The sequence below is a fragment of the Melanotaenia boesemani genome, chromosome 3 (assembly GCF_017639745.1).
Source record: "Melanotaenia boesemani isolate fMelBoe1 chromosome 3, fMelBoe1.pri, whole genome shotgun sequence".
Classification (NCBI taxonomy): Eukaryota; Metazoa; Chordata; class Actinopteri; order Atheriniformes; family Melanotaeniidae; genus Melanotaenia; species Melanotaenia boesemani.
The window spans coordinates 24,417,844-24,435,443 of NC_055684.1; the positions used below are offsets into that span (position 1 = coordinate 24,417,844).

Below are 17,600 nucleotides of genomic sequence, written 5' to 3' on the forward strand. Positions count from 1 at the left end.
ATGGGCAATGTAACATCTGAGAAGCAGTAAAGCATTTTTAACAAGCATGAACAATCATAGATGTCCTTTTGTGGTGTTTTCTCTTTCTGATGCAAAACTAGTTACAATCAGAAAATTAATTAACATTTTCAGCTTCTTGGTATTATATATGAGATTTTACATGAGGCATTTGGGGGTTAGGGATCTAACTGATAATCATCTAACACAAAGGTAAAATCAAAGTTATTATTTTTTACTGGCGGTTGTGTTTGACTCTGTCAGCTCAACGTTGTTTCTGCCTTCCCTTCCTGCAGGGCTTTAGTTGACATATAAGATCAGGTGAGATGTTAGGTTGTCAACAGTAGTGATTTTGAATATGTGAACAAAACGGCTCTGACATTACATGTAAACTGACCCACAGAGCAGACCACCACCCACAAACTGGGTTCTGTAGACTGAAACAAAAAGCTGCAGGAAGGACTTAAAATAAAATAAAAAAAAATAAAAAACTTAGTCAAAGATACCAGTCATCAGTGAGTTGCTTTCTTCTAAACAACTCTGTGCTTTAAATATTTTTTTATGTATTAAAAATGTATGTATTATGAGCTATGCTAATTTTGTATTTGCCACATTAATGCAGTATAATACTGTATATCTAACAGATGTAGAATAACACACTTAAACTCATTCACAAAAGATGTACATTTCATTATATAAATTTACCACAGAACCAAAACTGCTGTGTCTGAAAGATATCAGAGCAATGAAAACCAGCACACCTGTGACCATTGTTAAAACAAGGAGAAATCATAAGATAACTCATGTACCCAGTTGTAATTGAAAGAACAGAACTGTGTGCCGCAGAGTGGAACGGAGAGATTCGTGTGATCAAACGAAGGTCTAAATATAGGATGCTGCAGTATGATTTCTTCTGCTTGAACAGGGATTCACCCAACCTCAGCTGGGAAAGGAAAGGAAAGGAAAGGAAAGGAAAGGAAAGGAAAGGAAAGGAAAGGAAAGGAAAGGAAAGGAAAGGAAGGAGATGATGTAACCGTTATAGAAAAATCCCTTGGTGCTTTCAGTGTGGCATCAAATGTGTTTGCCTGTGAGAAAAATGTGTAAGCTCAGTCACATGGTTCTGCATCCATTCACATCCATTCACATCCATCACATTGGAGGGCAAGGCCAGCAGCACAGTAATCTCTCTGGTTCAGTCTATATATGCTGGCCATCATCCCACTGCAATGCGTGTTTAAGTAATCTCTATTTTCAGCATATCTGTCAACAGTAAATCCCATGCTGTTTTCACCAGATTCCATTCATATTTCTGGTAATTTAAGATAATTTTATTATAATTAGGACAATTATGCAATAAAAACACTGACTCTGTATTTAAAAAGGGATCTTTTGTGCTTGATATATTAATCCTTTTTTTTCTTTTTTTTTTGAGATTTCCTGATTGTGACATTAAAAATTCAAAAGCATACAAGATAACAAATTAGTGGCTTTTTCTGCTTCCTACTTGTTCTATCTGCCATCCGTTTTCTGATATAAATGGACTTCGTACAGCTGGTTGAGGCACGTTCCTTGCATTTTGTCGTGCAGTTGCACTATACAAAAATATATCTGCCTCACTCATCACTCACATGTCAAGTACTCATCTTTACTGGTTTGTAGAAATACTTTGCTGTTTTTACAACTGAATTTTAGCAGCAGCAGTGGGCCACACAATTAGAATTTTTTCTATTATCACAAATCACATGCTAACATAGAAGTTAAAATGTTAATGAACCACAGGTGTAATTTTTAAGTTGAAAATATGAAATGCATTTGAATTACATTAATTTAGCAGACACTTTTATCCAAAGTGACTTACAGTAGTTAGGCAGTAATGTTAAGGGTCTTGCCTAAGGACCCAACTTGAAGGTGTTAATATTCATCCCCAGGGGAAATCAAACTCTGGTCTCCTGCATGAGAGATGGATGCTCTGCCAACTGAGCTATCCAGCCACTATTACAGACCAGTCTTACATAGGGGCTGGATATTACATCAAGACTTGCTGAGTGGGGCATACTTTCTATAAGGAGCTGCTGATAATAACCTATAGGACTTTTTTTTGTATCATTATATAATATTAAAAAATAGGAACATGGTGTATAAATAACAAAAAATTTTAAGTTAATTGTATTCCATTAGTAAGAGTAAAAGATCTTTTGGTCCTCCAAACAGAAGAAATCATGCCTTAAATTTCTAAAACATAAAACAGAATGAACACTCTTTGGCTGAGAGCGACACCATGTGGACACTGTGGTCTTCCGCCTGTTGTACCAGAAACCACCAACAGGTGGCAGTGTAAGTAAACAAACGCCTCTGTTACCAGGAATTTCCCTTCTTGACTCAAGTCTTTTCCTTTCTCTGCCGTGACCGGGGCGGCCTGCTTTCTCTTCCGGTTGTCGTCTGTTCGTGTGGCAGGTATACTATTATCTTAGTTTGGTGGACTCATTCAAATCTGTATTAATCTGCTCGTAGTTCACAAATTTGTACACAAATACACACGGAATTTGATAAATCTCTTGGTCAATGATAGATCTACCGCAGTATGGTTTACATCTGACCCTCAATAAAAGACTATTAAGACACCTGAAAAGAGCTAACATCTCTGCAGCTAATCAGTAGCATCGCCGCAGCTAAACCTTAAAACGCGGCTTTTTCATGTTTAACGTAGAATCCCGTGTTTTATTCTTTTGTTCTGGTATATCGTTATTTGTTGCACTGTTACAGTAAACGCAGTTTAAACGAATATTATTAAGCGTTTAGCGGTTCAAGCCAAGCTAGCTTTTGTTGGCATGGAAGTGATACTTGTGCAGATGTATATAACTTCACAGCCATCTTTATCCTTTTATTAGATTCACAAGCGTCGAAATGGCAAAGTCTAAGAACCACACAACTCACAACCAGTGTAAGTACAAACTAAACCTGTGGTAGTTAATTTAAGGTGTTTCATACTGAAAGTATAGTAAATAGTTTGGCTGTACTGAATTTTGTCCTCTTTATCAACAGCTCGTAAAGCCCACAGGAATGGCATTAAGAAGCCCAGATCTCAGCGCTACGAGTCCTTGAAAGGGGTATGCTCATTTATTCTCTTCAGACATGCATCAGATGTACTCTGGAGAAACCAGCTTGTCTTATACATGTGAACTGAAACTGTGTCATACACACAGAGGAACAGACTGTGTGGACTTGCAGTTTATTCTTTTTCTGTTTTGCTATATCAGTGGGTACATTTATGTGCACGGCAACATTTCCAAATGAATCCTGTTAAAAGCTACAACACAGCAATTTTAGCCATTGACCGCAAGCTGCACTGTATGATGGACATTGGATGATCCTGGTGATTGTGATGCATGCAAACTGATGAAATCAGCTGAATTGTAGCAAGCTGTGGTTGTTGGGAGCAACAGACTGTAAATATGCTAGCGTTCAACAGGCTGATAGACTGGCATATGACCACCTTTTTTTTTCTTTTTTTTTTAAGTATTGTATTATATATTCACTGATTGGCTTCTTAAAATACGTTAGTCTTCCTCTGCTTTCCATGGTCAGGGTATGAATTGGCATATGCATCCTAACAGGCAACAAATCTGGTGAAACATCTACTGGTGGTGGTGCATCAAAGATTTCTCCTTCTTTTTTTTAAAAGTCAAACTAGCACCAGTTCATCATGCTTTTTTTTTTTTTTTTTTTTTGTGACTGCAGCAGAAAACGTGTCTCCAACAAATACTTCTGTGTTGTCACTCACAGCTTCTCTGGCAAGCCTTTTCTAGATTTGTTTCAGCAGTTGAGACATCTTCAGGATGTTGTGCCGAAGTTCCCATTTATGCTCTACGTTAAAGATGGATATAGAGCATTCTGTCCGTCTTCTACATCATTTGCGTGCATAATTCGTTCTGTCTTCAGCCCCTTGCGGATATGTACCCTGACGGAGCGAATGGACTATTACCACTTGAAGCTGCTGGCAGTGTTGAGCAGTATAGCTGTTGTGCGACCTGTGAAAGGAACAAAGAATAATGGGCTGTGGTGTGTTTAATGACAGACCACTGCCGTCTACTGCGCCGCCTCGTGTCTTTCTGAGACAATACATTGCCATGATTTCCTCCACCGTCGCCATGTTTGCTACTGTTTGAAACTGACGTTGGAACTTGGAGGTCTGCCCTCTGGGGGATGTATTGACTTATTTCACTTTCAGCTTTTAAATCTTGCATGAGGTTATGTATGTCTGACATGCTTCCTTTTTATGTTTAAGCATTGCAGATGCATTTCTGTGGTATTCAAGGTCTGCTTTACAAATCTCACATGTATTTAATTTACAAGTTTAACGTGAAGTTATCCCAGACTTTTGACGTCCTCTGCCACCGTTTTGTTCCCTGGTCGGTCGCCATATTTTTCCCCTGGCGGACTTTATTGCGCATGTGCAACTCTCAACAGAGATAGGAGAAGAAGACGACGTCTCACTCTGTAGTTTTTTTTCTTTCCACGTGTGCAACTCTGAGATAGGGAAGAAGACTACAATGCCTCACTCTATAGTTTTTTTTTTTTTGTTTGTTTTGTTTATTTTGCTGACAATTGTCGACTATTTTTATTGTTTGTTTTTATTGTTGCAGCCCTAGTATTGACTTAACCATGCCAACATAAAGGAAATATGAGAGCAGGGATGCTTGAAATGGACGTACCTGTTAAGGCACGTAAAGAAAGCAAAAATAAGCCTTGAGATTTTTTGGGGGGGGCTTACACGGCAGACTTTGGTGGCACAAGTTAGAAAAATTGTAAGTCTGTTAAAAGGCTTGCAAAGCCCTGTCATAACCGTTTAAAAGATGCAAATCCCACAATTTATGCAACATACTGAAAACTGGCAGAACTGTTGTGAAACAACTTATTCAGTCAAATGCTGTCAAGCTATTAGAAATGTGTAGATCAATAACTCTTAACATATGAACATTTTTCTTGTTAAATTGTGAAGCAAAACAATGAGCTTAATCCTCATTTTCATCAAACTGAGTTGTACAAATACTGCTGTGCGGTTGTCTGTGAAACAAGTGCTCAGCCTAATGATAAAGTTGTGATTTTTATTTTAACAAAAAGGTGATTTGTAAGCTAAAAGCTCTTCATTCTGAATGCCTGGTAACCAGCCTCAGTGTTGGATAGTTGTATAAAAGTCAGTGTTTCATTGTGAGCATGTATTTGATGTTTTCATATGAAAAGGAAAATATTTGCCCAGGCTGTCAATAGCATGTTTTATTTTTTAAGCTGGTGAGACTTGTAAATGCAGTTTTGAGCCACATTGCAGGTTTGTTTCCACAAGTTGTATACCTCAAGATGTCTGAACTTTGACGTGAACTCCTTTAAAGATTTCATCACTTGACAGTGGTACTACCCCTTCTTCCACAAAGAACTCTGGGTTACATGCTTCGCGGACATCTTTTTCTAGTTCAGTACGACTTTTATTTTTATGTAAACGTTTCAGAACCTGAGCTGCTGCTCAGCTACATTTCATACTGGCAGGCCTTTGGTGTGATTTTTTTCTTAAGCTTGTGTATTGTTGCTTTGTGTTTTATTTTTCAAAAGCTGACATTTTTGTAATCAAACCTTCATACTTGAATTTTTTCCTCTGTGTGTTGCAGGTTGACCCCAAGTTTCTGAGGAATATGCGTTTTGCTAAGAAGCATAACAAGAAGGGCATGAAGGCAGCACGGAAGGCAATGAAGGAAAAATAAGCCACCATTCAGTCACCTCCCTGTCTGTCCACATTGTGTTACCAACATCACAATAAAGCAATGCTTTGTTAACAAACCAACAACAGACTGAATTTATTTTTAATAACAGTTGTTGATTCTGTTTGTATTGGGGGGCTATTTTAATCTAGAAGTTTAACAACAATAGGGAAGGATCTTTTAAAATGTGAGGGAAAAGGTAAGTCCATGTATTAGTGGAATCAGCATGGGTTCCTTGAAGTTTGTCCCTAAATGACAGCAGTATGGCCTGAAAGGCAATCAAATAAAATCTCAGGATTTAGTATTGATAAGACAAACAGTGGTTCTGGTTAACAAGAAAAAAGTTTCTTAAAAGCAGCTGTGATCCTCCTGTAGAAAGAATCTTTCAGCAGAGCTCTAAAGACTATTATAGCAGACATGCCTTTACTACTTTCTGTAGCATTAAAAGTGTCAGCCTGTGCAGCCCAGTGCAAAATCTCCCCTCTGTTTATGCAGTAAGCCACTAAGTGTAGAAGAAATATCTGAAATTCTTTTGACAAATCTGCCTCTCAGCTGTTAGATTACAGTTAACAGCTGTTGTGAGTTCTGGTTATCTGGTTATGATCTGTTTATTACCTTAAGCTGAAGGAAAGTCTGTTAGATGTTAAGAATTTTATGTACTCGGCTAGAAAAGGAAAGGAACATTGATAATTTAAAGTACCTTCTGTGCAACCTTCTAGCTTGATTCAGGCAAAATACCATGCCAGACATGTAATAAAAGGCTAAATAAAGGAGAACTGCATTTAAGCTCTGTCTTTTCACATTTAATTTACCTCACAAACTGCAATGATATGAAGGTCAAACAAAAGCTTTTGTGACTCCTTATAGTGCAGCTGTTTTAAATGTTATTTATGTGCACAAAAACGATCGGGATATCCAACTTTAAAGTGGAAGTTATGGAAATTTTAATATATTGATGTTACAGTTAGAAAGTATTAAGTAAAAGCATGCAATGATATTTTCCTAATTTCAAACAATTTATTAAAACAAAAGCTATTACTGGTGGTTTTACTTTTTTATTTTTTATTTATTTTTTTTGTGGTTTTATGGGAACTTGAACGTTATTCTGCCAATCAAAACAGGGATATTACAAATGTGCCATTTGAGTTCATATATTGATTAAAGATGTCAAGCAGAAGTATTTTGAGTTAAGTGTAATTATTAAGAGTCTTCATTGTTCTTAGGGTATTTAATAATAGCTGAAATTCTACATTTAATGTGGTTCATGTGTTTTTAAAAAATCTATTCTTTATTTTGCAAATAGTCCCTTCTGTCTCTCCTGCCATGCAACAGTTATCAGTTAGTCTAGAATCTGAACTAAATAGTAAAGAGGAATGTAGCAAATGTACACTGCTCACAAAAATTAAAGGAGCACTTTAAAGAAACACATTAGATACATCAGATCTCAATATGAAGTTGGATATCTATACAAATAACGACAGGGCAATGTCTTAGGAACAAAAGGATGCCAAGTCTTTTAATGGAAATAAAAGTTTTCAGCCTACAGAGGGCTCAATTGTGTAGACACCCTAAAATCAGAGTGAAATGAAGATGTGGCAGGCTAGTCCATTTTTTCAAAAACTTAATTTCTGCAACTCAAAATGCTTTTCAGTATCATGTGTGGCCCCCACGAGCTTGTATGCATGCTTGACAACGTCGCGGCATGCTCCTAATGAGACGACGGATGGTGTCTTGTGGCATTTCCTCCCAGATCTGTGTGAGGGCATCCCTGAGCTGTTGTACAGTCTGAGGAGCAACTTGGCGGCGCCTAATGGATTGAAACATAATGTCCCACACATGTTCTATTGGGTTTAAGTCAGGGGATCGTGAAGGCCATTCAATTGTTTCAATTCCTTCATCCTCCAGGTACTGCCTGCATACTCTTGCCACATGAGGCCGGGCATTGTCGTGCATTAGGAGGAAACCAGGACCTACTGCACCAGCGTAGGGTCTGACAATGGGTTGAAGGATTTCATCTCGATACCTTATGGCAGTCAGAGAACCATTTCCTAGGCAGTAGAGGTCTGTGCGTCCCTCCATGGATATGCCTCCCCAGACTATCACTGACCCACCACCAAACCTGTCATGTTGAACGACGTTGCAGGCAGCATAACGTTCTCCTTGTCTTCTCCAGACTCTTTCACGTCTATCACAGGTGCTCAGGGTGAACCTGCTCTCGTCTGTGAAAAGTACAGGGCGCCAGTGGCGGACTTGCCAATTCTGGTGTTCTTCAGCAAATGCCAGTCGAGCTCCACGGTGCTGGACAGTGAGCACAGGGCCCACTACAGGACGTCGGGCCCTCAGGCCACCTTCATGAAGTCTGTTCCTGATTGTTTGGGTAGAGACATTCACACCAGTGGCCCTCTGGAGGTCATTCTGTAGGGCACGAGCAGTGCTCAGCCTGTTCCGCCTTGCACAAAGGAGCAGGTATCGGTCTTGCTGATGGCTTGAGGACCTTCTACGGCCCTGTCCAGCTCTCCGAGAATAACCACCAGTCTCCCGAAATCTCCTCCATGTTCTGGAGATTGTGCTGGGAGACACATTAAACCTTCTTGCTGCAGCACGTGTGGATGTGCCATCCTGGAGAAGTTGGACAACCTGTGCAACTTCTGTAGGGTTAAGGAATCGCCTCATACTGCCAGTAGAGATAATTACTCAAGCCAAAACCAGCACGAGTGAAAAATCAGCCAAAAAAGATCAAGAGGGAGAAACTTGAAATGACCTCCACATGTAAAACCAGTCCTGTTTTGAGGGTTTTCTGATTGTTGCCACTGTGGTGCACCTGTTGTTAATTCCATGAACACCAATACAGCTGAAAGTGATTAACGATGCCCTCAGCTGCTTAACCAACCAGAAAATTATCAGACAGGTTTAACTGATTTCATGCCAGGCCCAATAAAAAAAGTGTTCCTTTAATTTTTGTGAGCAGTGTATTTTTTATGTGTTTTAATGCTCTTTTAGTTGGTAAAAAATATTTTAACATTTTACTTTATAGCAATAAATCAGTTTCCGTTCCTACGTCACTTCCTTTTACGCTCTGACTCCGGCTTGCATCATTTCTCGTGTCTTGGGAACCGGGTGCAGAACATGTGAGTACCTGGAGTCAAACTATGGGTTCAGCAGAAAGGTTTGATTAGACTTACACTTCACCCACATCCGCTGGGGAATGTCAACTTTTGAAAGTTGCATTTAACAAACTTTATGGTTTGTGTAACAACAAGCTAACTAACTAAAGCAGCGACCTGCTAGCTTAGCCTGCTAGCTTACGCCAAGGAGGCGTCATTCTTTTGAATCATCAGCTGTGGAAAAGAGATTTAATGAATTACAACAAAGTTCAGCTGGTCACATATTGACCGTTATAATGAACGATCCATTTATCTTGACTTTAGAGCTTAAAACAATAAAGATAGGTATGTTGTGTTCACATCTGTCCGATTTGACAGACAGGTCTTAGAGATTCAGTACAGGGTGGGAGACACTCAGGAAGAGTGAGAACATTCGTATGTTCAGTAGTTATCTCGTGTAATGTCAGTTTAATTTCAGAAAAAAATTACCGAAACTATTTGTATGTTTATATGTTGAAGATTGGCTGCCGGAGTGATATTTAGTAGGCGTTCATTAGTAGGTAAAGTTAGGGTTTGGGGACTTTTTAAATGTGGTCTTTTTCTTCCTTGTTTTTATTTTTGCATATAGACTGACACCATGGTGGAGCCTGTCTCTGAGTCTGTCAACTTTCCCGCTGAGGAGGAGAAGGTCCTTAGATTTTGGCAAGCTAAGGACTGCTTCCAGGAATGCCTCAAACAGTCCAAGAACAGACCGAGGTGAATCTGATTGCAACTGATTTCTAGTTCATTGAGAATAGGCACTCATTTGAGTTCAGAGTGCTAATTTCAGATTAGAGTTTTTATTTTGTTTATGGAGTCTAGTTTTAAGGAAACTTGTGTTTTAAAGATGTTTTAAAGATATTATAACATATTAAAATACATAATCTAAAATATTGGAATCGGTAGGTTTTATGATTTTTCTTTTGTATCTGTTTAAAGTTCAGCTATAGTCTGATTTTGGAAAAATATGAGATGATGTGTTGTCATCTTCAGAGCCATTCCGGTTTTAAATATGAGTTAAAAACAATTATTAATTTAATTTAACAGAGTAAGAATTAGATAATCTACTCAAATTCAGTGTGTGTAAAGCAGAAGTAAGCTTGAAAGCATGCAACCAGTTAATTTTTTAAGGATCTGGGAAGGATCCGAAACTAAATTCTATCTTTGACAGTGCTCCTTTTTTAAAATTAAAATGACTTCTTCTTCCCATGACAAGTCCTTTAAATATTGACAAACAAACGCATGCATGGTTGCTTGTGCACCCATATGGTACACTTTTCTTGACTCCTACAGAAAATATCCAAGTGAAAGCTATAACTTTAGCTACAAGCTGAATTTATTCCTGTAAACCACCACTTACTATATACAGCTAATAGCAAAGTATGTACAATTATTCCAAAAACCAAACACTCTTATTCATGTTTTCATCATTTTGAGATTGTCATTTTGAAGATGCTGATTTTCTGTATGAAACCATAGAACTGCTTGAGTACTGGTGTGGTTAGTTGCAAAGGCGAGGCTTTCTCTAGAATCAATGCATCATCATGAAATGTCTCATGAATTACATAGAGAACATTTGTGTTTTACTGCTAAGATAAGTCCAAGGTGACAGTATTTGCTGCCCGTCTCACCACCAGGTACACCTTCTACGATGGCCCTCCTTTTGCCACGGGTCTACCCCACTATGGTCACATCTTAGCCGGCACCATTAAGGACATTGTTACTCGCTTTGCTCACCAGAGTGGCTTCCATGTGGACAGGCGCTTTGGCTGGGACTGTCATGGGCTGCCTGTGGTAAGATTTTATCTCATATTTTAAATTTCTTTTATCACTGCAAACTTGATAAAATGTTTTACATCTGACCTGTGCTGTGTGTCTGTGTAGGAGTATGAGATTGATAAAACTTTGGGCATCAAAGGACCTGAAGATGTGGCTAAGATGGGCATTGCTGAATACAATAAGCAGTGCCGAAACATTGTCATGAGATATTCCAATGAATGGGAGGTGAGTATAGGAGACTAATGTTTTTCTGAATCCATTTGAGTTCATAATTAATTCCAGATATCAAATGGTTTTTGATCTTTTTTGTTCTTAGATTTCAGTGAAGCGAATGGGCAGGTGGATTGACTTCAGTAATGATTACAAGACTCTGTACCCGTGGTTCATGGAGACTGTCTGGTATGGATGTTAGGAAATCTTTCATACTGTTTTTAAACAGCATCATTTGCCTTTAAATATACATAAATGTAGATGTGCAAAGTCTGTACAATTTTATACTGAGAATTGTTCAGAAATTGCTCCACAATTTGTAGACACAGGTTTTTGAGGCTTTCTGTTTTCATATGCAGTCGTGTTACTTAAATGCTGCCATTGAACTGATTTAGTACATCTTCCCTCAGCTGTTTGTTTATACCAGCATTTTGCAACCTTTTGTTTCCCTTTTCCAACTTTTTCTGCAGGACATGCTGTCGCCATCAAATTCAAGATGAATTAATTTTGTTCCATGAAATAGTAAAATATCTGACTTTTTGATATTTTTAGTCAGTTATTGGTTTACAAGATTATCATCACCTGCTTATTTTATTTTTATTTCAAACAGTAGTCTTATATTTTTTGGGGGAGATTTTAGCTTGAAATTCTAATCTGAAATGGCCTTATAGTAAACCATAAAAAAATAAAATAAAATGCAGCATCATATTTAAATCCACCATACTGTATGTGTATTTATATATACATATTCTTTGTTTCCATTCTTTAAGGTGGGTGTTCAAACAGCTCTATGACAAAGGGATGGTTTACCGCGGTGTGAAAGTCATGCCGTTCTCCACTGCCTGCAACACTCCCCTTTCCAACTTTGAATCCCATCAGAACTACAAGGTCAGTACAGGACACAACCCTGTAAACCTTTGCTGGTGTAACGCTGCACTGCTTTAAGCATGACTATTTTATTTAGAGTTTAAAGCAAAACTGACCTTTTCTGTTTCTCCCGTCATGTCCAGGATGTTCAGGATCCCTCTGTGATCGTCAACTTCCCTTTGATTGAGAATGAGGATGTTGCCTTGATTGCCTGGACAACCACTCCCTGGACATTGCCGAGCAACCTGGCGCTCTGTGTCAACCCGGAGTTCTTGTATGTTAAGGTCAAAGGTAAGAGGGGGAGGGGTTAGGAAAAAACAACTGATGTCCTGCGTGGGATTAAGTGCTTCTTCAGAGGTTGTTAGCTGTCTGTACTTTCCTCAAGTCATCATTAAGGGGGGGAGGGAATGTACCTGCTCACATATCCTGTGCTGAAAAACATGTTTGCGTTGTGGATTACTTGAATTACCAGGTCTGGTCGTTTTGTTGCTCAAATGCTGATGCCGAAGGCAAAGACTTCCTCTCTGAAAATCTGGTTTCCCTGGTGGGTTTAGTGTTTTGGACAGTGTCAGCTGATGTTTGTTTTTTCTATTAAGAAAGAACAAACAAGAGCAAATTAGCAGAGGAGGAGGAGGAGGAGGAGTGCTGCCTTTGCAAATTGCACCCAGAGGAAAGCATTTTTAGTTTTTAGTTTTTGCCTTTTTAAGGTATGAGATTTATTTTTGCTAAATTTTTTTTTGTTGGCTTTTCTGTGACAAGAGTGTTTGTTCTTTTTTTTTTTTTTTTTTTTTTATCTACAACCAACCAGATACTTGACATTCAAGACCAGTAACTTAACTTTTACACTAAGTTCCAAATTATGATGCATGCAGGATTTAAGTAAATTAAACATTTGTGGTTTAGTTTTTCTTTGGAAGATTTTGCTGGTGTTGTTTTTCCTGTCTGTTTACATCACTGATCACAAATCAGACATAGATTTGATTATTAGTTTCTGAGCTTAATTAAAGTGGAAATTACTTAAGGAGGTTGTTCCACATTAAGCGCACCTCCAAACAGCAACATTGGGAGACAATTTTGTTATCCTCAAATGAGATGGAGGCAGAAACTTTCCATGAATTTACAAGTTCAGTGGATGAGAAAGTTTTGAAAATCATATCAGAGTGGCTACAATGTTAATATGTAACATGATCTGAAAATTTTTTAATTTAATTTATTTTTATTTTAATTTTTTTAAATGATCTCCGTCATAATGGAAAAATACAATAATTGTGCATTTTCACTTGTTTACAACCTATTTAATGTTTTGAAACAGTAAATAGAAGAATTTCTTGCACTGTATTTTGAGTGATTGGCTTAAAATCTCTGTTATATAACTATTATATATATATATAACACCATCTGGCTTTAATTGGATGTAAAGTCAGCCACATCAAATGATGCTGTCAGGTTCAAAATAGAAATAATCATTTGTATGACTATATAATGGATTTAATGTCCAGATTACACTAAAGTGATGACTTCTTAACCACATGATCCCAAACTATACTAATACAGACTAATATTGGACTATATTGAACTAGAATTTTTTTTAGCTGATATTTGAAGAGACATTTTCTACTAAAATCTTAAAGTCCAAGTCAGGTTAAAATAAATGTAGATAAACTAATAAATAAACTAATTGTAGATCAAGTGAACTTCACCATGGGGTTTATTTTAACTGAAAACACTAAATTATTACAGTTGTAGTCCTCCTCCAGCTGTGGACTGAGATATTATCATTGTTAAATTGCTCAGCCAACATTTCATGGCTGTTGTGTCCTGGAAAGGACTCAACCATGATTTTATTATTAATAAAAACTAATTTAACATCCACTGGGTGTTTCTCCTTAAACTTTGCTTCTCAGATTAAATACTCAGCACTATGCGTCAATCAGCATCTCCACAGTGCCGTGTTGACTCTTTTCTACTGTAAATAACTCCAGCATGCCACTTTTGTGCAGAGAGAGGAAAAAAAAAAGTTTTTACCCTTAAATTCACCAGCACAGATCTGCTTCTCTGAGCAGGTGTGCTGCCAGATCTGCAGGGTTATCAAATTTCAGCTTTACCCTTAACAAAATTCATCAGTTTCTCCTTCACGTCATTATTTCTCAACTGTTTAGGTTAACAGATCGAGTTCTGCAAATCCCGGCAATCAGAGAAGACACGGGTTCACTAACTAGTTCCCAAATGCACAGATAGATGGCATGATTCTCTACTTTGAGACTAAAAACATTATTTTAGGTGTTTTTATAACATTATCTTGTCAGGGCTGGGCTTCGCTTTTTTTTTTTTAGATCTAAAACAACCACTGACTCTACTGGGTCATGAAGCTTTGGTTTTTAGACTGGCCCTAAAATTCCTGAACAAAAAAATCAATAAAAAGCATAAAAATAATGTTTTAAGCAACTATTGTCTAACATGTTTTCATGCAAATCTCCAAATTTCTTTTTTTAAATCTTTAACAGCTAAATATAAAATATTTTGAACTTGAGGACAAAAGCTGAGCTTGTGTGTGTTGTAATCGAAGAGCTTCTCTTCCATGTTGTGGCAGTACATCTGACTGGCTGTTAGTATACCTGAGACAGGTCCAGAATGGGCAAACTGTCAGATTTTTCTTTGTTTAATAAACCAATGTCTTTATTTAACACATCTCCAGCAAAGAGCAGGATAAGAACCGAGTGTGTGAGCACAGAGCCGTAGGTGGAACCGAGGCCACCAACTTGGCTTTGGTTCTGGTTTTTGGACTATTATTCTACTTCTCTAGTGTGACACTGTGTGTTTTTGCACCCCTTACGAATATTAAAACTTTTTTTTTTTTTGTAGTTAACAGTATTATAACAGATGTATAAAATAAATCTGTCTGCTGGCTTATTGGATGTAACCGAGCATTTTTCTTCTTTCATGAAAAATGTCAACAATTTGTGTTTCAGGTTCTCAAAGCAGATTTTTCTGCTGTTCTTTTATAATTTGTATTGTTAATAACCAAAACTAATCATAAATAGACAAAAATTAAGCAAAAACTATTTAAAAAAATTATTGCATCGACCTCCATTATAGACCTCTTACTTCTGTACTAGAAGACTGAGTTCATTTTGTAGCTTAAAAGATGAGCTTACTATTGTGAGATTTTATCATATGCATTACGGTTTACCAAATAAATTAACATATTTCAACGTTCAGAAATTTTTTTTTTTTAATTTGTGCATTGTGACAGCATCTTTTGTTAAGACCCTTTTGAAAGGGCCTGTAAGCTCTGATTGGTTAGATAACTGGTCAAAACTGATCGTTCTTTCCTTATGTGTGCCAGATTAGCCGCTACGAATGCAACCTGAAAGTTTCTTTTGTGATGATATTGTTAAATAAAGAAAGTTAGGAATACAAAAAGGGTTTTTCATGTAAACCAGGATCAGTTTCTTCTGGGGATGGATGTTCTTGATGTCGACTTTGAACTTAAACTTTAGATTTTTAGGCTTCATAATTAATGACTTCTTTGAGGTTTTACTGAGAGGATAAATTCCTTATAGACTGTTCATCTTGCAGAAGGAAATGTTTTCATTTGTTACTGTTAACATAAAACAAACAAAAAAAAAAAGTGTGAAATAACTGGCAGATTTGTGTATGTTTGTGTGACTGTGTTTGGACCAAGGCCATGATGGTGTGTGTGGATGAACTTTAAATCAGGCCACTTAAAAAAAGCATTGTCCTTGTTCAGCTACGAAAAGGAGATACTCGGGAGAGGTGGCTACTGTTTTCTGCTACCCTCCTGCTGTAGTTTTTGCTTTCCCGTGAGAGAAACTGGAGGGTTTTTAAATGGATGACCTAGATTCCCGTTGGCTGGTCATAGTCCAGCTGGTACTGCAGGGGGCACTGTTGGAGCACAGTGTGCCATCCCGACTGCACCGGCTGTGCGGTGCTGCATGGGAGACCGCCTTGGAATACCAATGAGTCTTTTTTTTTTTTTTTTTTTTCTTTTTTTGCATCAGCACTGTCTCTCTTTTTAACTCCCCTCCACTGTTACTCTATCTTCACTTCAATATTTTTCTTTATTTCCTCATCGCTCTGCTTTTGCATCCACCTGTTTTTGTCCTTCGTCGTTCTTATTCGCCTCTCAGTCCATCTTTCCCTCCCTGCCTTCGTCGCTGTTTGAGTCGAGGGCTGTCAGCTACAGCGAGTCTGAGCTGTGCAGTCATTTGTCACACCACTGAGGGGAAGAAACATCTTTTATTGATGCTGCCCTCTCTGCTCTTTTTTTTTGTGTCTCACTGTCTCAGGCCATTTGGTCTTTGCCCTCCTCACAACTGCTGTCCCAGCTGGTCTCGGTGTCTCTTCTTTCTATTTTCCCCCAAAGTCCCCCCTTTGCCATCTTTTTTTTTTTTAAAAAAAAAAGAGGTTTGCTTTCCCAAAATGTCTGTCAGTTACTCTGGACCAAGTGGCCAACACTGATTTATGTCTAGCATAGTTGCTAAATAGGAGATGTGCTTCCATTTAGCATGAATCTGATTTATCACTATTACTTGATTTGATATTTTGATCTCAAATGTAAGTTGCTTTGGATAAAAGCGTCTGCTAAATAACTGCAGAATGTAGAATAGAATCTTCAGCTGGCAAGAAAATGCAAAACCAGCAAATAATCTGCCACTTACATCTTACCTCCCATTATCTCTCAGATAACACCACAGACAAAACCTACATTATGATGGAGGCCAGGCTGGGAGCGCTTTTTAAATCAGAGAGCGAATACTGTCTTCTGGACAAGTGAGTACAAAACACACTGTAGTTTTAGAAAAAATATGAAAAGTAGATATGACTAATACTCTAAATTTAGGTATTTCAGCTTGTTGGCACCAGCACAAAGCGGACCTTTGTTGGGCTGCTGGGGAATAATAACTGTACTGCATAAAAGACAGGAACAGTACACTCCTGCTTAGCTACTGTTAAATCATCAGCATCACATGCCATTAACTCTTGACTAAATTTTCACTGCACACATCACCATAAAGGGTTTGCATCTTTTCTTTTAGCTGATTCAGTTGTAGTTATGGTAATGGCTAGTAGTGATGTGCCATTTTAGCTTTTTTGTCGCACCTAATTTGTTAGCAGGTTTGTTCTGGGCTATAACTTGTCTTCCAAACTTAAGAGATACATATTAAGTTGCAGCAGAAAAGAAGTAAAAGTCCCAATCTCCCAGCTCAGCGGATGGTTCTGGAGCAAAGGGAGAGCGCAGTGCATTGTGGCTAAAATGAGGCAGAGTGAGATGAGGACAAGACCTGAATGAATAATGGATGCAGACTGTATTGAAACCTGAAAAGGGACATTTAGGATTTATCCCCACTAGTACCACATATAGTGTATGAGGCACATTAACTGGCAATAAAGATGTCATCCTGAGTAGAAATGTTGCACTCTTGATAGAGCTTGTTCCTCTTCTTAAATGAGGACAGATTCCCCATATAGAGGGACACAGACATGCTTTTTTATTGCTTATTACATAAACAATGAATTGCCATTTATTTAGCCTTCAATACTTGTATTTCCTTTAAACAGGAGATCTTGATAGTTTTTGGCTGCCTGACATAAAAGCATTAAGTGTTTAGGATATGATGAATCACTTTCTTACCTTCAAGTCTTTCTACATATATTCTATATAAACTTAAATGTAAAAAGTAAAGACTTTTGTGTTTATTATTTCTCCTCTTTAATGTTATCAATGGGTGTTGTATGACAGGAAGTTGGAAAACCTGATTAGTCACCTTTACAACTAGGTATAGCTTTTAAAGATTGTGCTTCTGTGGAATGAGCAACACAGATGAATATG

The 17,600-nt window shown here is 37.8% G+C and overlaps 2 protein-coding genes across 2 annotated transcripts in view; both read left to right on the top strand.

The window, feature by feature from the left end:
* The first annotated feature begins 2,377 nt into the window (after positions 1 to 2,377).
* rpl29 (ribosomal protein L29) lies at positions 2,378 to 5,830 on the top strand. The gene is made up of 4 exons (XM_041981526.1): positions 2,378 to 2,451; positions 2,886 to 2,938; positions 3,040 to 3,104; positions 5,658 to 5,830. Exons 2-4 carry the CDS (start codon positions 2,902 to 2,904, stop codon positions 5,748 to 5,750), a joined length of 195 nt encoding a protein of 64 aa, XP_041837460.1. The 5' UTR covers positions 2,378 to 2,451; positions 2,886 to 2,901; the 3' UTR covers positions 5,751 to 5,830.
* A 2,951-nt stretch (positions 5,831 to 8,781) lies between these two features.
* Positions 8,782 to 17,600, top strand: part of iars1 (isoleucyl-tRNA synthetase 1) — a 52,059-nt gene continuing 43,240 nt past the window's right edge. The window contains exons 1-8 of the mRNA XM_041980213.1: positions 8,782 to 8,875; positions 9,480 to 9,607; positions 10,528 to 10,684; positions 10,775 to 10,894; positions 10,986 to 11,068; positions 11,650 to 11,767; positions 11,890 to 12,037; positions 16,453 to 16,540. Coding sequence (XP_041836147.1) covers positions 9,489 to 9,607; positions 10,528 to 10,684; positions 10,775 to 10,894; positions 10,986 to 11,068; positions 11,650 to 11,767; positions 11,890 to 12,037; positions 16,453 to 16,540 — 833 coding nt within the window. The 5' untranslated portion in view covers positions 8,782 to 8,875; positions 9,480 to 9,488. The remainder of the gene's footprint in view (positions 8,876 to 9,479; positions 9,608 to 10,527; positions 10,685 to 10,774; positions 10,895 to 10,985; positions 11,069 to 11,649; positions 11,768 to 11,889; positions 12,038 to 16,452; positions 16,541 to 17,600) is intronic.